This window comes from Pan troglodytes, chromosome 19, assembly GCF_028858775.2.
Source record: "Pan troglodytes isolate AG18354 chromosome 19, NHGRI_mPanTro3-v2.0_pri, whole genome shotgun sequence".
In the NCBI taxonomy this organism is placed as follows: domain Eukaryota; kingdom Metazoa; phylum Chordata; class Mammalia; order Primates; family Hominidae; genus Pan; species Pan troglodytes.
Window position 1 is genome coordinate 25,564,992 of NC_072417.2, and position 17,563 is coordinate 25,582,554.

Here is a 17,563-nt window from a genome sequence, read left to right on the forward strand (position 1 = left end):
TGGCTAGTACTTAGCCTGTATTTCCTTCATTTCTAATTTCTTTTTTTTTTTTTCTGAGACGGAGTCTTGGTCTGTCGCCCAGGCTGGAGTGCAGTGGTGCGATCTCTCACTGCAAGCTCCGCCTCCCGGGTTCACGCCATTCTCCTGCCTCAGCCTCCCGAGTAGCTGGGACTACAGGCGCCCGCCACTACGCCTGGCTAATTTTTTGTATTTTTAGTAGAGATGGGGTTTTCACAGTGTTAGCCAGGATGGTCTCGATCTCCTGACCTCGTGATCCGCCCGCCTTGGCCTCCCAAAGTGCTGGGATTGCAGGCGTGAGCCACCGCGCTCGGCCCTTTCATTTCTAATTCTTAATATTGTCTCCTAAACGTGCAGAGACAAGCACATGTTTTAAAGGCTAAGGAGGTTGTAGGTAGCAGAAGGCTTTAAAAAGTAGCACCTTACTCCACTGGATGGTTTGAGCTGCAGGGACAGCTGCTCTTTGGCCTTCAGCTCACCTCAGAAACTAGAAATATTTATTTCAGGCTCTGTCCCATTGGCCACTGTGGTCAGGGGTGGAAAGCACCTGCCAGGTGTTGCCCTGAGATTGTCTGGGCTAACAAACTTTTCCACAAGCTTTGTGGTTGAACAGTAGCCCCCTCCTAACCCTATCGTTCCTTGGCGTCCAAACTACAGTAGGTGTCGAGTGCCCCCTGGGTGCGAACCTCGGTATTAGGCAAATAAGGGTGGTTGCTCTCCAAGGCGCTTAGCTGTCCCCCCTTCCCACTTTTTTTTTGTTGTTGTTCGAGACTGCGTCTCGCTCTGTCGCCAGGATGGGGTGCAGTGGCGCGCTCATAGTGGCTCACTGCAGCCTCGATGTCCGGGGCTCTGGTGACCCTCCCACCTCAGCCTCCAGAGTAGCTGGGACCACAGAAGCGCGCCACCACGTTTAATTTTTTGTACTTTATTTGCAGAGATGGGGTTTCATGTTGCCCAGACTGGTATCGAATTCCTGGGCTCAAACGATCCGCCCGCCTCAGCCTCCCAAAGTGATAGGATTGCAGGGGTGACATGCCACTGCGCCCGACCAAGGCGCTTAGCTTTCTATTGTTTTCACAACCACTTTCCTACTACTATCTACTGTTCCTATTTTACAAATGACAAAACTAACCGACAAAAGAGCACTGGACCGTGGGACCAGAGCACGTCCCTGTGGGGTAACCTTGAGCTGGTCGCTTGCCCAGGGCGGCAGCGGATGTCTGAAGCGTCTTCCAGTCCCAACATTAGACCTAACTCAAGGTCACCAGCGCTCAGCTGCGGCTGGAACTGGGTCTCGAAACTTGAAGGCCTTCTCTGCTACAGCCTTCGTTCCCGGGAGCAGAAAGAGGAAGTTTCTTAGCCGTGGGCACGCCGGCGCCTTCGCAGAGGCCCATGGCTTGAGGTCCGGCCCGGATGCGCAAGTTCCGACCTGAAATGAACTATGGAGTCCGGGAGGGGTCGCTTTGCCCCTCCGGAAGGCTTCCCCTTCAGCCAATCACCGTTCGAGGCCCGCCCCCGTCGCCGGAAGGAGCCGTCGCCCCGAGCAACTACAACGTCCGGCTTTCTGAGTTGGGTGGCGGGAAAGGCGATGAGTAAAGGCCGGGCAGAAGCTGCGGCGGGAGGTAACGGCGGCGTGGGCGCGGGGAAGACCCGGGAGGGCAGTGGGTGAGGAGGTCGGTTGAGTGGCCCCCTCCCCTGCCTTTCTCTCCGTAGCCGCCGGGATCCTCCTGAGGTACCTGCAGGAGCAGAACCGGCCCTACAGCTCCCAGGATGTGTTCGGGAACCTACAGCGGGAACACGGATTGGGCAAGGCGGTGAGGACCTTCTCCCGGGATTCCCTCTCCGTCGGACTCCCTGGATTCAGGCTGGGGTCGTGCCCTTTGGAGCCTTGGGCGTTTTCCACATCACTGGCTGGATTTCCCCAGACCCAGGCTCAGACTCCTCTGATTGCTCCTCTCTCCTCTGCCAGGTGGTGGTGAAGACGCTGGAGCAGCTGGCGCAACAAGGCAAGATCAAAGAGAAGATGTACGGCAAGCAGAAGATCTATTTTGCGGATCAGGTGAGGAGAACCTGCGCCGATTGTCACCCATGAGAGCCCGACAACGGGTGAATCTACTCCTAGTGTGAACTCTTTGGGGACAAGGCCCCCCATGGAAAACTCACCTGTCTTAGGCCACCATCCTTAAATCAAGGTGTGTACTCCTCTTGTTAGGATCCCAACTTCACGAGGTTTCCAGATTTACAATATGATGGATGACAGAAGATTCTGTATTGTTGCTACCAAGATCCATTTCCGCTCCAAAGCTCTTATTCCTTATCATCTACATTAGCAACACCCTCTGCCAAATGATGTTCCTCCTGCCTCCATCCGATTCTCTAAACACACATATCAAATTTATATTCTCCAGCCCAGACCTCCAGCTGGAATCTGTCAGGCATTAATATCAGAGTCAAAATTGCCACAGTAGAATGCCTCATCTTCCCCCCACCCCGGACTGGTTTCTTTCTAACATTCTCCTCCCCTAATGGAATTACTCTTCACCCAAACCAGAAACTTGGGAGCAATTCTTGACTTCCTTTACTAGTCAACCATCAAGTCCAGCTGATTTTTCCGTTTTTTATTTTTTTTATTTTTTTTATTTTTATAGAGATGGGTCTTACTGTGCTGCCCAGGTTGGTCCCAACTCCTGGGCTCAAGTGATCCTCCTGTCTTGGCCTCCCAAAGTGCTGGGAGGACAGGCGTGAACCACAGAGACTGGCTGATTTTTCCATTCTTGAATCCACTCTCCTTTCCATCTGCCATGGTTGCTCTAGTTCACGCCCTCTTTATTTGTTGCAGTATCCTCCTAACAGATCTTGGCTCTTCAAACATATCTTAAACTCTTAAACATTGCAGTCAGAATGATCTGTCTAAATACATCTGGTCATGCACCTTCCCTATTTAAAACTCTTCAATGGCTCTCTAGTGCTGCAAAAAACATGTAAAAGGCACCGGAAGACGCCCCAGCCAGCCTCTGGCCTCACCAATCCTCATTATTTTTCTATCCACGAACACTAGATAATTCTGATGTGTTTTACTGCTCTGTCCTTTGCATGTTGTCTTCCCTGTACCTGCTTCTCTTCCTGGCCAGCTCTTTCTTTCCTTGAGGATTTCACTTAGACATCACCTTTTCCAGAAATCTTCCTTGAATGCTCCGAGCTACCTGTTTCTTTTTCAGGCCCTTACCATTTTTGTTATTGTTGTTGTTGTTGTTGAGACGGAGTCTCGCTCTGTCACCCAGGCTGGAGTGCAGTGGCACAATCTCGGCTCACTATAAGCTCCACCTCCTGGGTTCACGCCATTCCCCCGCCTCAGCCTCCCAGAGTAGCTGGGACTACAGGCACCCGCCACGAAGTCTAATTTTTTTTTTTTTTTTTTTTGGTATTTTTAGTAGAGATGGGGTTTCATCGTGTTAGCCAGGATGGTCTTGATCTCCTGACCTCGTGATCCACCCGCCTCGGCCTCCCAAAGTGCTGGGATTACAGGCATGAGCCACTGTGCCCAGCCTGGCCCTTACCTCTTTTGAGGCATGCTGTATTACAATTATTTTTACTTGTCTCCTTTATTCAACTGAAGTTCCTCTAGGGCAGACCCCATTTCTCAATTCATTTTTATCTGATCAGCACCTCCGCAGTATCTAACATCCAGCAGATATTACTCGTTAAACTGAACCAAACCACTTTTAAGGCTGACTTTCCTAAAACAGGCTGCATTGTGTTACTCATCTAAAGATAATTCTCTAAAGGAGGGTTTGGCAAACTTTTTCTGCAAATGGCCAGACAGTATTTTTAGGATTTGTGGGCCATATGTATCTCTTGTCATGGCTGGCTGTACAACTGCCACAACTACTCACCTCTGCCACTGTAGAACAGAAGCAGCTGTAGACTATGTAAATGAACGGGTGGGGCTGTTTCAATAAAATTTTGTTTTCAAAAACATGCATCTGGCAGGATTTGGCTTGCTGGCCATAGTTTGCTGGCCTCTGCCCTATAGGTTCACCTTGCCCAAGTGTAGAGTCCAGACTGCACTGGCTGGCATACTTTTTCAACCTGCTCCCCATCACCAACTGATGTGACCTCCCCCACCCCCACACTGATCCCCAGTGCAGTTCTTTTCTAGCAATGGCCCCTCATGAGAGAAGCTCCTCAGACTTACTGGAATCCCTTATCTACATGGATCCCAAGACCCAGCATAGTGGCTCATGCATGTAATCCCAGCACTTTGGGAGGCTGAGGCGGATGGATCACTTGAGCCCAGGAGTTTGAGACCAGCCTGGGCAACGTGGTGAAACCCCTTCTCTACTAAAAATACAAAAATTAGCTGCGCTTGGTGGTGCGCGCCTGTAATCCCAGCTACTCAGGAGGCTGAGGCATGAGAATCGCTTGAAGCCAGGAGGCGGAGGTTGCAGTCAGCCAAGATTGCACCACTGCACTCTGGCCTGGGCGACAGAGAAAGAAAGAGAGGAAAAGAGGGAAGGAAGGGAGAAAGAGAAAGAGAGAGGGAAAGGGAGGGGAAAGGAGGGAGGGAGGAAAAAGGAAGGAAGGAGGGAGAGAGGAAGGTGGAAAGAAGGATGGGAAGAAAGGACAGGAAGGAAGAAGAAAAGAAGTCCATCCATCCCATCCATCATGCTTCTTCACCTGTCCAGTTTCTATCTATTATGGAAACCCATGATCTAGGTTTCCCCACCGTGGGAACAATGTTACTTAACTGCTTCAGCCCAGGTAGTGGTTTTATCACTAAATGGGAAGATTTCTGTCCTAATCAGTATCCTGTCAACCTAGTAGCTTAAGGACAAGCATTAGATTTCAGCTTTTCTTTCCTACCTTTTTAGTGGGGCCGCTCCTTAACTGAAAACAATTTCTCAAAAGTACTCTCCCACTATTTCTGCAGACCCTCTGGAGAGTTTGGGGTGTGGCTGGTTCCTGAGCGTATCCAAATGGTGCCTTCCCAGGTGTGTGTTCCCATCTTTGTGCCTCACAACAGTTCACTTGTATTTTCCCTCTTTGTCTGGCAGGACCAGTTTGACATGGTGAGTGATGCTGACCTTCAAGGCCTAGATGGCAAAATCGTGGCCCTCACTGCTAAGATGCAGAGCTTGCAGCAGAGCTGCCGCTACATGGAGGCTGGTAGGACTGGGTAACCCCTCAAAAGTGCCCATAGGCTTAGGTTCATTCTAGAGGTCAGGAATTACTAAATGAATGGTTCAATTGACTGCAGCATCTTGTTGCAGCTAAGACCCCTTTGCTGGGCTCCCTTAGGCATAAAAAGAAATGTAGGATAACTAATGGCTTTTGTGTACCAACAAATGGACAAGATATGCCATTTGTTCTCCCTGCCACGATTATCAGTACACTGTCCCCACGTTTCCCTTTATTCCTGCTTCTTTAACTGGCTACGCCTAAGTGTTCAACCTCACACCCACGCTACTTGTAGATGGAGGAGGAAAGAAAATTAGAAGAATAAATAATCCTGTAAGGCTTAGTTTCCTGAGCATTTCCATGTGAGATGATAGATCCAGAGCAAGGTGGAACACCTCAGAGAGCACCCACTGGGAAAGACAGAACTCCTTCCTCAGGGGTAGCAAGTGACCCCAGGGGGATGTGGTTTCAGAGCTCAAGGAATTATCTAGTGCCCTGACCACACCAGAGATGCAGAAAGAAATCCAGGAGTTAAAGAAGGAATGCGCTGGCTACAGAGAGAGATTGAAGAACATTAAAGCAGCTACCAATCATGTGACTCCAGAAGAGAAAGAGCAGGTGAGCTGGAAGGCTGGAGGACCGCTGTGCAGGTCCAGAGTGAACATCAGGGCTGAGCCCCAGAGGGCTGCTGTGGTTCTGAGCAGTTAGAGGAACTTGCTTTTTCCTTCTAGGTGTACAGAGAGAGGCAGAAGTACTGTAAGGAGTGGAGGAAGAGGAAGAGGATGGTAAGTGTGTGGGAGCTCCGAGACAGGCCCTGGAGGTGCCTTTGAAAATGGCAGGCACCAGATCAGCCGCTACACAATATCATAAACTGACAGGCAGTGCCCAGTGCTGCCCATCTGAAAACGGGTGGTTTTATTTCTTGTCAGGCTACAGAGCTGTCTGATGCAATACTTGAAGGATACCCCAAGAGCAAGAAGCAGTTCTTTGTAAGTGGAGCTCTCTTCCTTCTTTGCTTCCCTGTGGTCTTATCCTGGTGACATCTCATTCACTTGTCTCCCTGTCTCACAGGAGGAAGTTGGGATAGAGACAGATGAAGATTACAACGTCACACTCCCAGACCCCTGAGGGGCCCACGGTCGGGACTGGTGGGGACTGCAGGATGTCAGAAGAGTGAGATGTCTTGCACTGGCTACCTTGTTTTTGGTTGGCTTTTGTTGTTGTTCCTGCTACTTTCACCTTTAAGCAGAGCAGTCAGGAGACAAGCATAAACCAGAGCACTGGGTAGAGAGGATGAGGGCTGGTGGCTGGGGGTAGACCCAGCCCATTTCATTGTCTAAATTGCAGTAGCTTGAGGTTAACATTTAGACTTGGAACAATGCTAAAGGAAAGCATTTGGCAATATTTATTATAATTTAATTTTATATAAAAATATTTAATTTCCTCTGGATAGTCAAATCTGCCAGATATCAAACCTGAGGAAGGCAGAAGTGAATTTGGAGAACTAGGGTAGAGAGAGGTTGCTATAAAACGAGCATTTGGAGGGCCCACGGCTTCACTCAGGACCTGCTGGGCTTGTGTACCCCAGGAGCCCTTTTAAGTATCTTTTGTACGCTTTTCACCCCACCCCCAAGTCCTGGGAGAAATGCAGGCAACACTGAGACATGGGAGAGGCCAAGATATGCTTGACAGAAAGGGTGATTTTGAGGCTCAGTTAATATTTCAAAATTGTAACCGTAGCAAAACTGCATTGGTATTTAGAAAAATAAAAAATTTCCAATATGTAGTGCTGTGTTATACCTGCCTCTGCCATGCAGCATCACAGCCTGTGGGAACCGGGAGGGCTTCCCTTACCACCCAGAGCAGAGGAGGAAGGTGATGGAATATGGGGTGAGGGGAGGAACCTGGTGGCCCCTCCCTGAGACGGCCAGAAAGCCCTTGGCCTCACCTGGGACTGACCAGGCAGCCCTAGTCTAGGCACAAGGTGCCCTTTCACCCTTCATGGCTGTGGGAATATTTCCTCTTACTCTTTTTCTCCCATACAGCTACTGCCAAAATGCCCAAACTTGGGCCAAATGTTGCCCAAACTTGGGCCAAATGTTGCCCAAACTTGGGCCAAATGTTGCCCAAGAGACCAAAACAGAGGAAAACAGTTTCCAAATCTATGTAGATCATGAGCAGAAATCTGAGGCTTGAATAAAGGGCTGAGAGGGCAGGAGCTCTTTGGGGTGTCCAGAGCAGACGCCCATCCCAGGGACTTCCATGGAGTGGGGGGAAGGCTGGGTAGGTTTGAGTTTTATCGTCAATATAATAAATTAATCAGAAGCTTTCACAAAACAAACACCGCAGCTCCGCTGAAGATAAAATGGGGCTGGGAAAAACCAAACACCAAGTAGAAACCAGCTGACCAGTGTGAGGTGTTGTAGTCCAGTCTCCCGGGCCCAGCAGTTCAGTGGCCAAGTAGAGATTCAAGGGCCTCTTGTTGGCTGTTCTGCAGGTTTCCAAGAACCGGTCAGTAAAGCTGGTTTTTCAATTGGTGTAGGACGCCAATCACAATCTCCCGCAGGGTCTGGCGAGGGCAGCAGAGGAAGAAATAGACAATGCCCAAGTCAACGCAGAGTAGTTTCCAAGATGCCTGCCTAGATCAGCCATGTACTTTAGAAAAGTGCTTTAAAAATAGCCCCCCGGGGGCCAGGTGTGGTGGCTCACGCCTATAATCCCAGCACTTTGGGAGGCCAAGGCGGGTGGATCACCTGAATTTCAAGACCAGCCTGGCCAACATAGTGAAACCCCGTCTCTACTAAAAATACAAAAATTAGGTGTGGTGGCACATGCCTGTAATCCCAGCTACACAGGAGGCTGAGGTATGAGAATCGCCTGAACCCAGGAGGTGGAAGTTGCAGTGAGCTGACATCACACCACTGCACTCCAGCCTTGGTGACAGAGTGAGACTCCGTCTCAAAAAAAAAAAAAAAAAAGAAAAGCCCCCAGGAAGTACTGATGTCTGCAGTTTAATTTGAGGTGCTCCTGAAGCAAGATGGAGAGATGGAAATATAGTAAAATGTTTCGGTAAAATTTAGGGAGCGGGTATACGAGTGTTCACTGTGAACTCCTCTCAACATCACAATATGTTTAATGTGTTTCACAATAAAAATGTTGGGAAACGAGGCCAGGCACAGTGGCTCATGCCTGTAATCCCAGCACTTTGGGAGGCCGAGGCGGGTGGATCACAAGGTCAGGAGATCGAGACCATCCTGGCTAACACAGTGAAACCCCGTCTTACTAAAAAATACAAAAAATTGGCCAGGTATGGTGGCACACGCCTGTAGTCCCAGCTACTCGGGAGGCTGAGGCAGGAGAATGGTGTGAACCCGGGAGGCGGAGGGTGCAGTGAGCCGAGATTGTGCCACTGCACTCCAGCCTGGGCGATAGAACGAAACTCCCGTCTCAAAAAAAAAAAAAAATGTTGAGAAACGAACAAGAAATCTCAGACACAAGTTTAAAACCTCAGAAAAAGCAACTAGACTTCAATTAGAAGACTTAGTGCAATACCATTAGCACATCTCCATTATAAATAAATTTTTAAAAAGCTCTTGGGGCAACTACTTTAGGGGGCCTAAAGGTAGGGTCCCAGAATTTGCGTTTCCAATTCTGCTGCAGATGCCTGGGGCTTCCATACAGGGGCAGTGATAACATGGGCTAGACAAAAGCCAAGAGCTGGACTTCACATTGAGCTCACGTCACACTTGCCGAATGAAACCGTAACATGAAGATGTGGGTTAGACAGCAAAGAAAAGGGAAAATACCAGGGCCCTGAAAGCTGTAGAAACGCCCTTAAGATCTAAAAGCAGCTGCCATGCTTTTCTCAACAGCTGATGGCTTGGGCCACTTTGCTTGATGGTAGAGAAAACCGCAGACCCTGTGCCTATTGTTGCCCCATACCTGAGGCTTACAGTGCTCCTCGATCCAGCTGAAGACACACGCTGACAGCTCCTGGAAGCTGGCCACTGAGATGGAGGCATTGAAGGACTGGAACAGGGAATCCATGATGCCTTGAAACACGTTGAACTTGACCTGGTCAGAGACCTGGTCCTCCCCTTCATGGGGGTTGTCCTGGTGTGCCTTCACAATCTGCTCATAGTTCCTAAAAGCATGCAGGCCAGGGCTGAGGTGCTGCAGCAGCTCCGCCCACCCAAGAAGAATGACAGGACTATCCTGTGTACTCCCAGGAATGGCAGCCCCAGAGAGCTTCTGGGTGGGGTTCAGTATCAGGGAGATACTGCTTCCAGGCCAGGAAAGGTGGCCCTCTCTCTCCAACCTTCCTTACATTAATCCAACAGGCATTTCCTGAGTGTCTGCCATGTGTAAGGACAGTTGGGGATACACAGTCCTACTGGCTAGCTCAGGAACTAAGAGTATTATCTGTACAGCAGTAACTGATGTGGCCTTTGAACAAGGGAGGGTGTGCAATGAAGTTGCCTCAGAAGTTCTGGTTCCCCCCATTCAGCACCCCTCTTACACTTTCATGATCTTTAGGGCGGTGACATCCTTGCGTAACGTGGACACCTCCTCCTCCTGCTTTTTCTTCTCCTTGTGCAAAAACTGAATGTAGTCAATGGCTAGGGTGGGGGCAAGAAAAAAAGGACAGGTACAGAAGTATTCTCAACCAAGAAGATAAGGCTGACTTTGTTCCCCTTACCCTAGACCCCAACTATCCCATGGCAATCACCACACCAAGGCCGAGCCATGGGTGGGTAGGAGGCACTGGCCTCTTCACAGCCCCTCTTGGCTCCATCCCCTCCAGTGCTTTCCCTAGCCATACTCTTTTGTAGAACGATGGCTTTGCTGAGCTTTTGGGAGCCAATGGAGAAGTCCTGCTGCTGGCAAGTGGGGACGATGGTCTGAAGGTCATCATAGCCTCTCTGTGGAAACAGCAGGGGAAATGGGTTCTTTAACCCTGAGAGATTAAAGCAAAATGGCACAAAGTTCCTCCATGACACCAAGTTCTATGCTCACAAACTCAACGGGGTGGGAAGGCTGCAAGGGAGGTGTTTGTGCCTGGGACTATACTACCTGCCCACCCCCTAGGGTGCCTGGGACTGTCTGAGAGGGTCAGGGCACAAGGAAGCTAAACTATGCAGGGCCCTCCTGCACTGGCTGAGGCACAGGCCTCCCTGTTCACCTTGATGGCGTCCCTCCTCTTCTGCTCAGCCTGAGTGTGTGCGCGCCGCCGCCGGTCTTTGTAGGACTCCTTGTAGGCCTCCTGGTGGTAATCACTGTCCTCGTCATCTACGCTCAGAGATGGGGGCAGGGAAAGGTCATCTTGGGGCCCAGTGGGGTCCAGCTAGCCCACCTTTCCCCAGCTGGGAAGAACCTGGTATCCAGAGAAGGCAGATGGACAGAACCACCTAATGTTCCAGATGAGGTGAAAGATGGTGAGACCTTGTGTCTGATACTTTGGCTCCAGCACCCCTGCGTGGATGGCTGGGGCTTCCCTGTCTAGGAAAGGTACTACAATTATGACATATCTGAGCCCCCCGAGGTGGGGGGGGGATGTTACTGCCTACCTGTGTTGGGGACAGAAGAGGCACTGGTGGAACCGATGCTATTAGCTCTGGACACTACACTCCCCTTGCGGGTGCTTTCTACAAAAAGCCCTGGAAAAGAGAGGCCCCAATCACTAAGGGGTGGGGTGGGGAACATTGCCAGACCCTCAGACACCTGTAGGACACAATGGCTTTCTTTTATTTATTTATTTTTTTTTTTTGAGACAGAGTCTCGCTCTGTCGCCCAGGCTAGAGTGCAGTGGCGCGATCTCAGCTCACTGCAAGCTCCGCCTCCCAGGTTCACGCCATTCTCCTGCCTCAGCCTCCCGAGTAGCTGGGACTACAGGCGTCCGCCACCACTCCCGGCTAATTTTTTTGTATTTTTTAGTGGAGACGGGGTTTCACCGTGTTAGCCAGGATGGTCTTGGTCTCCTGACCTCGTGATCCGCCTGCCTCGGCCTCCCAAAGTGCTGGGATTACAGGGGTGAGCCACCGCGCCCGGCCACACAATGGCTTTCTTAAATGCTGACCTCTTCCCTTCAACCCAAAGCCAACCATACTGGGCCCCCCACTTCCTGCCAGACCACGCTGCAGTGCTCTGCTCCCTAGTGTCTACACTGCTCCATAGGCCTGCATGATACCCCCTGGCTCACAAACGGGCATGTGGACGTGATGAGGGTGTGAGTGATCAGCTGCTCCACTGAGTGGTGAGTGATCAGTTCCACCACTTCCCTGTTCCAGAGCAGAGGGAACTAGGTGTCCCCCTCAGTTGTTTTCTGCCCTTGTCCTTCAGCTCCTGCTGTCTCAAGCCAGGAACTCTGCTCAGGGACAGTGGACTGTGCTCAGGCGTGGTTGGCAACGCCACAAGAATCTAGAGAGCCTGGGCGGGAGTGTCCCTCTAGAGCTTAAGATGGGGCAGCTACTCACCGGGGTCCAGGCTGTTGTCGCTGTAGGCATACTCCACCTGCGGCACAGAGCACGGGAAGGGCCCGTCAGACCTCCGCCCCTAGGGGGAGGCGCCCCTTCCACTGCTGGCACGCACAGCGCGCCCCCCATTCCGGGAAGGCGCCTCTGTCACCCTGCGTGCGCGCACACACACAGCCCGGGGTGCGCGGGCAGCTTAATGAGTCCCCCGAGACTGGCACAGGCTAGGGCGTGCGAGTGCCTCCCCTGTGTATGATCCCTTCCGCCCCTACTCCACCCCAGTGCCCCGTTCCCCCGACTCGCGCGCATACGCCTCGTTTATCTCCCCACCTTGGCACACGCGGGGTGAGAGCTGTCTTCTCTGCAGCCCCGGGGGACGGAGAGCGTGGGGGACTTTGGGGACAGGAGGGAAGCCCCTCGTCTTCCGGCCCCCCTACGTGCACGAGCCCGACCCGCCCTCCCCTCGCCGGCGTGCGCGCCCACGGGGCTTGCCTTGACCCAAGGGTCCTCGGGAGAGGCGCCCGGCTCCGTCATCTTGTACCCACCGGACCGGAAACGGGCCAGCGGGCGGGCCCCCTGCGGCGAGGAAGCGGGTGGTGTGCCCACGTGACCCGCGCCCGCCAATCCGCGACCGAGAGGTGGGGCAGGGCGAAGCATCGCGCATGCGCGGCCCAAAGACTTTACTCCACGGTTCCAGCCGTCAAGGCCCGGCGCTTGGCCTGGCGCCAGCCTCCTTCGGGACTGCTCCCCGCCGTGCCTGCCCTCCCCGGGTTAGGCAGTGGAATGGCGGCGACATGAAGCGCGTTTTGTAAGATGGAGTCCCCTCAATTGGCTTGTCAGCACACCGCCGCAGATAGTGTGTGCACGCGCACTGTCCGGCCGGCTCCCCACGTTACCCTGCGGGCGGCCTCCCCGCGCTCACCGGACCTGCACTGCTGGCCGGTGTGTCAGGAGCCGGGCAGAGAAGCCCCCAGCCACATCGTCCGACCCCACCAGGCTGCAAGCTCTGTGAGGGCAGAGGCCCCGCCTGGCGCGTGGAAGGCTGATCTTCCAACACCCAGCCCAGTGTCTGGCAGGATGCATGTGGAATGAACCCTTGCAAAGAACCTGCTAGCTAGGTTATGCGGCCTCTCATATTAAAAACAAAACAAAAACAATAAAACACGGCAGTACCTAGAAAGTCTACACCTTACTCAGAAGAACACAGCTGGTCAGTGGGAGGGCCAAAGCTCGCCTCTGGCTAGCCTCAAAGGCCATTCTCTTAACCACTGCATTGCCCAGGCTTCCAGCTCAGGCCTGGGCCCTGCACTTGTGGCTTAAGGATCCCAAAGATACTTAGGGGCATTGGAACAGGAAGCAGACACCATACAGGCAACATCTCAGAACATTCACCTTTAATTCTGTTACAGGTTCCAGTATTTGTGCTGGCCCTAGTCAGCTGTGGGTAAGAGTCACCCATGGGCAAGAGTGGGGAGGGGACTGCTCCCCCACGAACCACATCCTCAGTGTTGGCCAAATACCAGCGTGTTGGGTAGGCTTCCTGTGTCCACCAGGCCTGGCCATGTCCTGCACAGTATAGCTTGGACCTCTGGGCCTGAACCAGGGTGAGCATCAAGGCCCCCATTTCTCCTCACCACGGGGTCGCTTGTCAGCTCCAGGAGCCAGTCTGGCCCCACTGAGAACTTTTCAGTCGAGGGCCTGATGAGTCTTGGGAATGCGCTTCTGCAGGAGGGCCCAGGCTTTCTCCACCTTCAGACAGGCCAGGATGTTGGGAGGAAGAGAGGGCAGGGTCAGGCAGTACCCACTGGAGACTCCTTCCCCACAACCCGGCCTTGCCCTGGGCACCAACCTGGCGTTGGGTGATATGCGGCTCCCACAAGGTGCTGAGCACCACGTGGCTCTGTTCCACAAGCTGCTGCCCGCTCATCTGGCTCTGCAGCCGGCTTTGAGCTGCGGCTTCACTCAGGCCATCCCTCTCCACAATGCGTCTTACAGCCTGAGCACAGACGAGACATTTGTCAGGAAGAATTCCAGCTCACAGGATAGGATCTGCAGTAGGGATGGCGTGGGGGGTGGGGCGAGATACCTCAGTCTCAGGGATGACAGCAGTCCACACCTCATGGACCAGGTTCTGCCAGCCGGCTTCAAGCAACACAGCGGCATCAATCACGCACACACGCTTTCCTGTGGGGAGACCCCAGTCACCGCCAGCAGTGCCGACGTTCTCCCAGGCAGAACACAGTCCCAGGGTGAACAGACAGTCCCACGTGGGGCAGGGAAGCTCCCAGGGGAACAATCAGCTTAACTGTCCCCTTAGCTGTTCCCATCCTCCCTCCCACTCACCCTCAGCCACAGCCCGATCCATCTCCTCTCGGGCCAGCTTTGCGATAATTGGCCACATAATGTCCGTGAGTATCTTCAGCTGCTTCTGGGGAGGGGAACAGAGGGCAGAGGTTACCTTCTCTAGAAGAGGCAGCCAGCCCGAGCAAGGTGGTGTTGGGAACAGATCAATGGAAATGGCATTCTGGGCCAGACCAGAGAGGTCCACTGGACCCTGACCCCTGGGTCTAGTAGCAGCTTAGGAGCCCTTAGGAAGTTATTGTTTACCTTATTCCCAAACACCCGGCTGCCTAGGACCTTCCTGTTGATGACGCCATCTTTATGGAGAATATCTGGACAACACAGACAGACAACTGAGCACAGAGGCCTGGCTAGCTCCTCACTCCAGGCCACTTTCAGCCTTCCCCAGTTATTACCTGTTCCAAAGGCCTCCACCACAGGCTGGTAGGCAGGGCCACCTGGGGCATAGGCCCGATGACCCAGGTGGTCACTGTCAATGACAAACGCCCCCAGGCCCTTCAGTCGCTGAGCTATTGAGCTCTTCCCAGAGCCACTGATGCCAGTCAGCCCAATTACATAGAGACACGTGGGGAGCTCTGGCCTTTCCTGGGGATAGGTGAAAGGGAACCCACAGTTACTGGGGCCCTCAGCCTCATGCCTGGGGCTGAGCCCCTCAGCTTCTACTCTCCAGCATTGCCAGGACACCAAGCAGGAGGGAAGGAGGGAGAGGAGCTTACATATGGAGGCCGAAGCAGGTTCCCCAACATTCGCTGGCGGAAGCTGGAGGAGCTGACTTTGTCCTCTTCATTCTCTGTATGTCTGAGGTCCTTCAGCAGCTGGATCTGGTACAAAGCAAGTTCCTCCAGGTCCTGGGGTAAAGAGGAAAGGGTAAAAAGAGGGAAGGAGGGAGTGAGAGGAAGACCCTGACATCCAACCTGCCCCCCCATCCTCCCCTTCCTACCCAGGCTCCTCCTCCTCCGACTCAGCGGGCAAACTGAGAACCAGTTCCTCCTTGCTTCTTCCCACCACCCTGAGCCCCCACTTCTCTCCTCTGGGGCCATGGTACTTCCAACAGCCCCCTCAAAATGGCCTTCCCCGTCCCCCATCCACTCCCTCTGCCAGTCTCCCTCAGGGGTTACATTCTCAAGGCGGAAGCGGTTGATGGCCATCCCCCCACGATAGGTCTCCTCGCTGACCACCAGGAACTCCAGGGAGGGGTCAGAGCCAGCGGGCCCATAGGGGTCCAGCAGGGGGATGACATCAAAAGTCAAGGAGGGCTTGATGTCCACCAGGAACTCACTCAGATGTTCCACACGTTCTGTATAAGGTTGGAGCAGCTCAGGGAGCAACTTGCCTGGGGAAGGAGCCCAGAAGAACAGTGAGATCTTTTTACTGGGGAGGAGAGTATGGGCCAGTTTGGGAAAAAGTGTCCCTAAGTACAGTATCCCCAGAGGGGGTGGCAGAAAGGGTTCAACTGGTAAGGCCTATGGTGATGGTGAGGGGAGCATGAAGGTGAAGAAACAGGCAAGCACAATAGTCACTCCAAGGGCTGGCATGTGTCCAGAGAATAAGCCACCAGGAAACCACTCCAGAGAACGAGCAGTGCCAGAGGGCATCAGAGGCAGATGGAAAATTCCAAGACCCATGCCATGCTTGAGTTTCCTCCTCCTGTCTGTGGCACTGCTACCTGCAGCTCACTCACCCATTCATTCCCAGTGTCTCATTAGGGTGTATCACCTGGAAAACTTGCTAAAATGCAGATCCCTTTGCTTCACATTTGGGGTATTCTGATTGAGTGGTGACTGGACCACATGCTGAGAAAGCTGTTCATTTGACAAAATGGCCTTAGCACCAACTGAGTGTCAACCACTGTGACATTTGGGAAGGGTGGGAAGTAATGAATGGCCCTACCCTTCCTTGATCTCGGCATAAGGGTCGGGGGTGGGGAGATTTGGGGATCCTCCACCCTAGTCCAGGGTCCCTCTTACTCACTCTTCAACAGATCTTTGTCTGCTACTCCCACCACAAGCTGCTCCTGGGCCAGGATGCACGCGACACTGAGCAACACCTTGTGGGCGTTGTGCAGGCGGTCAAACGTGCCACCGACAGCGCCACGGTAGTAGCCACGCACCGGCTGCTTTGGAGACCTGGCCACGGGGGAAGCTGGCCTGATCGTGGTGGGTAAGGGGACATCCAGGGGCTCCACGGGCACTTCTCCTATCCCATAATCGGGGTATAGCAGCACCGAGGCCAGTCGCGGACAACAGCTGTAACAGCTGGTGGCGTAACGCACTAGCTGCTGTTTGACCGGGTTGTACTGGCTTCCATCCAGGGTCTGGAAATCTGTCAACACGACTTCTGGCGGGTGGGCGAGATTCTGGACTGAGGTGGGCAGGGGAGGGAGAAAGGTGCTCTTGGTTCGGATATTGGTCAGTAGGATTCTGACGTCCAAGTGCCTGTGGACGTCGGCGCCAGCATAGAGGTGCGTGATGAAATCAAGAACCTCAAACGTGGCCTGCACGGGGCTGGACTGGGGCTGAGCCGGGCCCTCCAGGCTCATGCCCGGCTGCAGGTGTACATAGAGTGTGTGATTCACCAGCCGGGCCGCCGAGGTCAGGATGGAGGCCAGGCGAGGGGCTAGGGAGGCCAGCGGCGTCGTCAGCACCAGGAGACCCGACCGGAATACGGCCATGCTGCCCAGGCCTGCGGACAGTCAGGGAGACGAGACGACGGTGACTGAAGGGCCTGCGGCCGAGGCAGAGGCCTGTATGGGACCTTGGACCCCAGAGAAGGAGGCCTGGAGCAGGGACGGGGTTTCAGTGCTGACCGACAGGAGCCGGGGGAGGGGATGGGGCCTGGTAGACGGCGCCTCGGGGCTGTGCTCTAAGCCTTGGTGTCCTCATTTCTCAGACGGGGCGGTGACTTCGCTGAACTGAGTCGAAATCCTGGGAGGGGGAAACTGGACAGGAACCCTTGTCACAGGGCTGGGGATCCAAAAATCCTGGGCCCTCTTGCTAAGCTGCACCAGGGTCTTCAAGGAATCGAAGAGGGAGGCTAAAGGGGGACGCTAAAGCTCACGTCGGCCCCCTACTCACTGAAACCTCAAGGCCTGGGTTCCACTTGCACCACCGCGGAGGCTTCCCTGGGCTGCAACCCGGAAGCACTAACGGAGAAAGCGCAACTCGGAACTACGGAAACGGAGGAAGGTCAAAAGTCTCGACTTCGCTTCAGCGCGGGATTCTCACGAGATTTCCAGTGGCATGGGCTGTGTCCTGCTGATGGGGCGGGGCTGATCCCGAAGGCTCTGGGAGTGGGTGAAGCCTTGGTGCCGATCGGACCCCCGCTGGGACCGGGCGGAGAAAGGCAAGGCAGGTTTCAAAGCCCATTTCACAGATTCCCTTCTGGCCTGATGAGGAGAGATTAGTTTCAGCCAGGCCACCCAAGAGGCATCGGCAAAGCCAGAACTAACACCCAGATTTCCTTCATTCCAGGGACAGAGGTGGGGATCACAGGGCTGCGCTGTATTAGCCCTCCTAGTACCCTCTCAGTCCGAGGAT

The 17,563-nt window shown here is 53.6% G+C and overlaps 3 protein-coding genes across 9 annotated transcripts; 1 reads left to right on the plus strand and 2 right to left on the minus strand.

Annotated features, from left to right (window-relative positions):
* The first annotated feature begins 1,370 nt into the window (after nucleotides 1-1,370).
* PSMC3IP (PSMC3 interacting protein) lies at nucleotides 1,371-6,982 on the plus strand. Of its 2 annotated transcripts, none has more exons than XM_001164255.8 (8): nucleotides 1,371-1,640; nucleotides 1,732-1,832; nucleotides 1,988-2,077; nucleotides 5,073-5,184; nucleotides 5,669-5,814; nucleotides 5,928-5,981; nucleotides 6,126-6,185; nucleotides 6,268-6,982. In XM_001164255.8, exons 1-8 carry the CDS (start codon nucleotides 1,460-1,462, stop codon nucleotides 6,322-6,324), a joined length of 801 nt encoding a protein of 266 aa, XP_001164255.3. In that variant the 5' UTR covers nucleotides 1,371-1,459; the 3' UTR covers nucleotides 6,325-6,982. The 2 variants fall into 2 exon arrangements, with proteins under 2 accessions (XP_001164255.3, XP_003953063.1); XM_003953014.5 differs by having other exon boundaries at nucleotides 1,564-1,640; nucleotides 1,988-2,210.
* Nucleotides 6,579-12,283, minus strand: MLX (MAX dimerization protein MLX). Of its 4 annotated transcripts, none has more exons than XM_511513.9 (8): nucleotides 12,159-12,283; nucleotides 11,670-11,706; nucleotides 10,764-10,853; nucleotides 10,379-10,485; nucleotides 10,019-10,118; nucleotides 9,716-9,815; nucleotides 9,139-9,340; nucleotides 6,579-7,765 (listed from the first exon to the last, which is right to left on the minus strand). In XM_511513.9, exons 1-8 carry the CDS (start codon nucleotides 12,198-12,200, stop codon nucleotides 7,709-7,711), a joined length of 735 nt encoding a protein of 244 aa, XP_511513.2. In that variant the 5' UTR covers nucleotides 12,201-12,283; the 3' UTR covers nucleotides 6,579-7,708. The 4 variants fall into 4 exon arrangements, with proteins under 4 accessions (XP_511513.2, XP_001163625.1, XP_001163548.1 ...); XM_001163625.8 differs by having other exon boundaries at nucleotides 11,997-12,267; XM_001163548.8 differs by lacking the exon at nucleotides 10,764-10,853 and having other exon boundaries at nucleotides 12,159-12,275.
* A 762-nt stretch (nucleotides 12,284-13,045) lies between these two features.
* COASY (Coenzyme A synthase) lies at nucleotides 13,046-17,249 on the minus strand. 3 transcript variants are annotated; one of them, XM_063798557.1, is made up of 10 exons: nucleotides 17,102-17,249; nucleotides 15,999-16,709; nucleotides 15,146-15,360; nucleotides 14,744-14,875; nucleotides 14,423-14,612; nucleotides 14,274-14,338; nucleotides 14,010-14,094; nucleotides 13,753-13,850; nucleotides 13,516-13,662; nucleotides 13,046-13,415 (listed from the first exon to the last, which is right to left on the minus strand). In XM_063798557.1, exons 2-10 carry the CDS (start codon nucleotides 16,696-16,698, stop codon nucleotides 13,353-13,355), a joined length of 1,695 nt encoding a protein of 564 aa, XP_063654627.1. In that variant the 5' UTR covers nucleotides 16,699-16,709; nucleotides 17,102-17,249; the 3' UTR covers nucleotides 13,046-13,352. The 3 variants fall into 3 exon arrangements, 2 of the variants coding, with proteins under 2 accessions (XP_063654627.1, XP_009430422.1); XM_009432147.3 differs by having other exon boundaries at nucleotides 16,834-17,196; XR_010152846.1 differs by lacking the exon at nucleotides 13,753-13,850 and having other exon boundaries at nucleotides 13,516-13,715; nucleotides 16,834-17,196.
* Between the last annotated feature and the right edge of the window lie 314 nt (nucleotides 17,250-17,563).

Coding starts and splice junctions, on each gene's coding strand:
- PSMC3IP (XM_001164255.8), top strand. CDS start 1,460: ATGGAGTCCGGGAGGGGTCGCTTTGCCCCTCCGGAAGGCTTCCCCTTC. Junction 1,641..1,731: donor GGCAGAAGCTGCGGCGGGAG/GTAACGGCGGCG, acceptor TTCTCTCCGTAG/CCGCCGGGATCCTCCTGAGG. Junction 1,833..1,987: donor AACACGGATTGGGCAAGGCG/GTGAGGACCTTC, acceptor CTCCTCTGCCAG/GTGGTGGTGAAGACGCTGGA.
- MLX (XM_001163625.8), bottom strand. CDS start 12,200: ATGACGGAGCCGGGCGCCTCTCCCGAGGACCCTTGGGTCAAGGCAAGC. Junction 9,816..10,018: donor AGCCATCGTTCTACAAAAGA/GTATGGCTAGGG, acceptor CCCCCACCCTAG/CCATTGACTACATTCAGTTT. Junction 9,341..9,715: donor GCCCTAAAGATCATGAAAGT/GTAAGAGGGGTG, acceptor GCATGCTTTTAG/GAACTATGAGCAGATTGTGA.
- COASY (XM_009432147.3), bottom strand. CDS start 16,909: ATGAGGACACCAAGGCTTAGAGCACAGCCCCGAGGCGCCGTCTACCAG. Junction 14,095..14,273: donor GCCGGGTGTTTGGGAATAAG/GTAAACAATAAC, acceptor TCCCCTCCCCAG/AAGCAGCTGAAGATACTCAC. Junction 13,663..13,752: donor CTGTCATCCCTGAGACTGAG/GTATCTCGCCCC, acceptor GTCTGTGCTCAG/GCTGTAAGACGCATTGTGGA.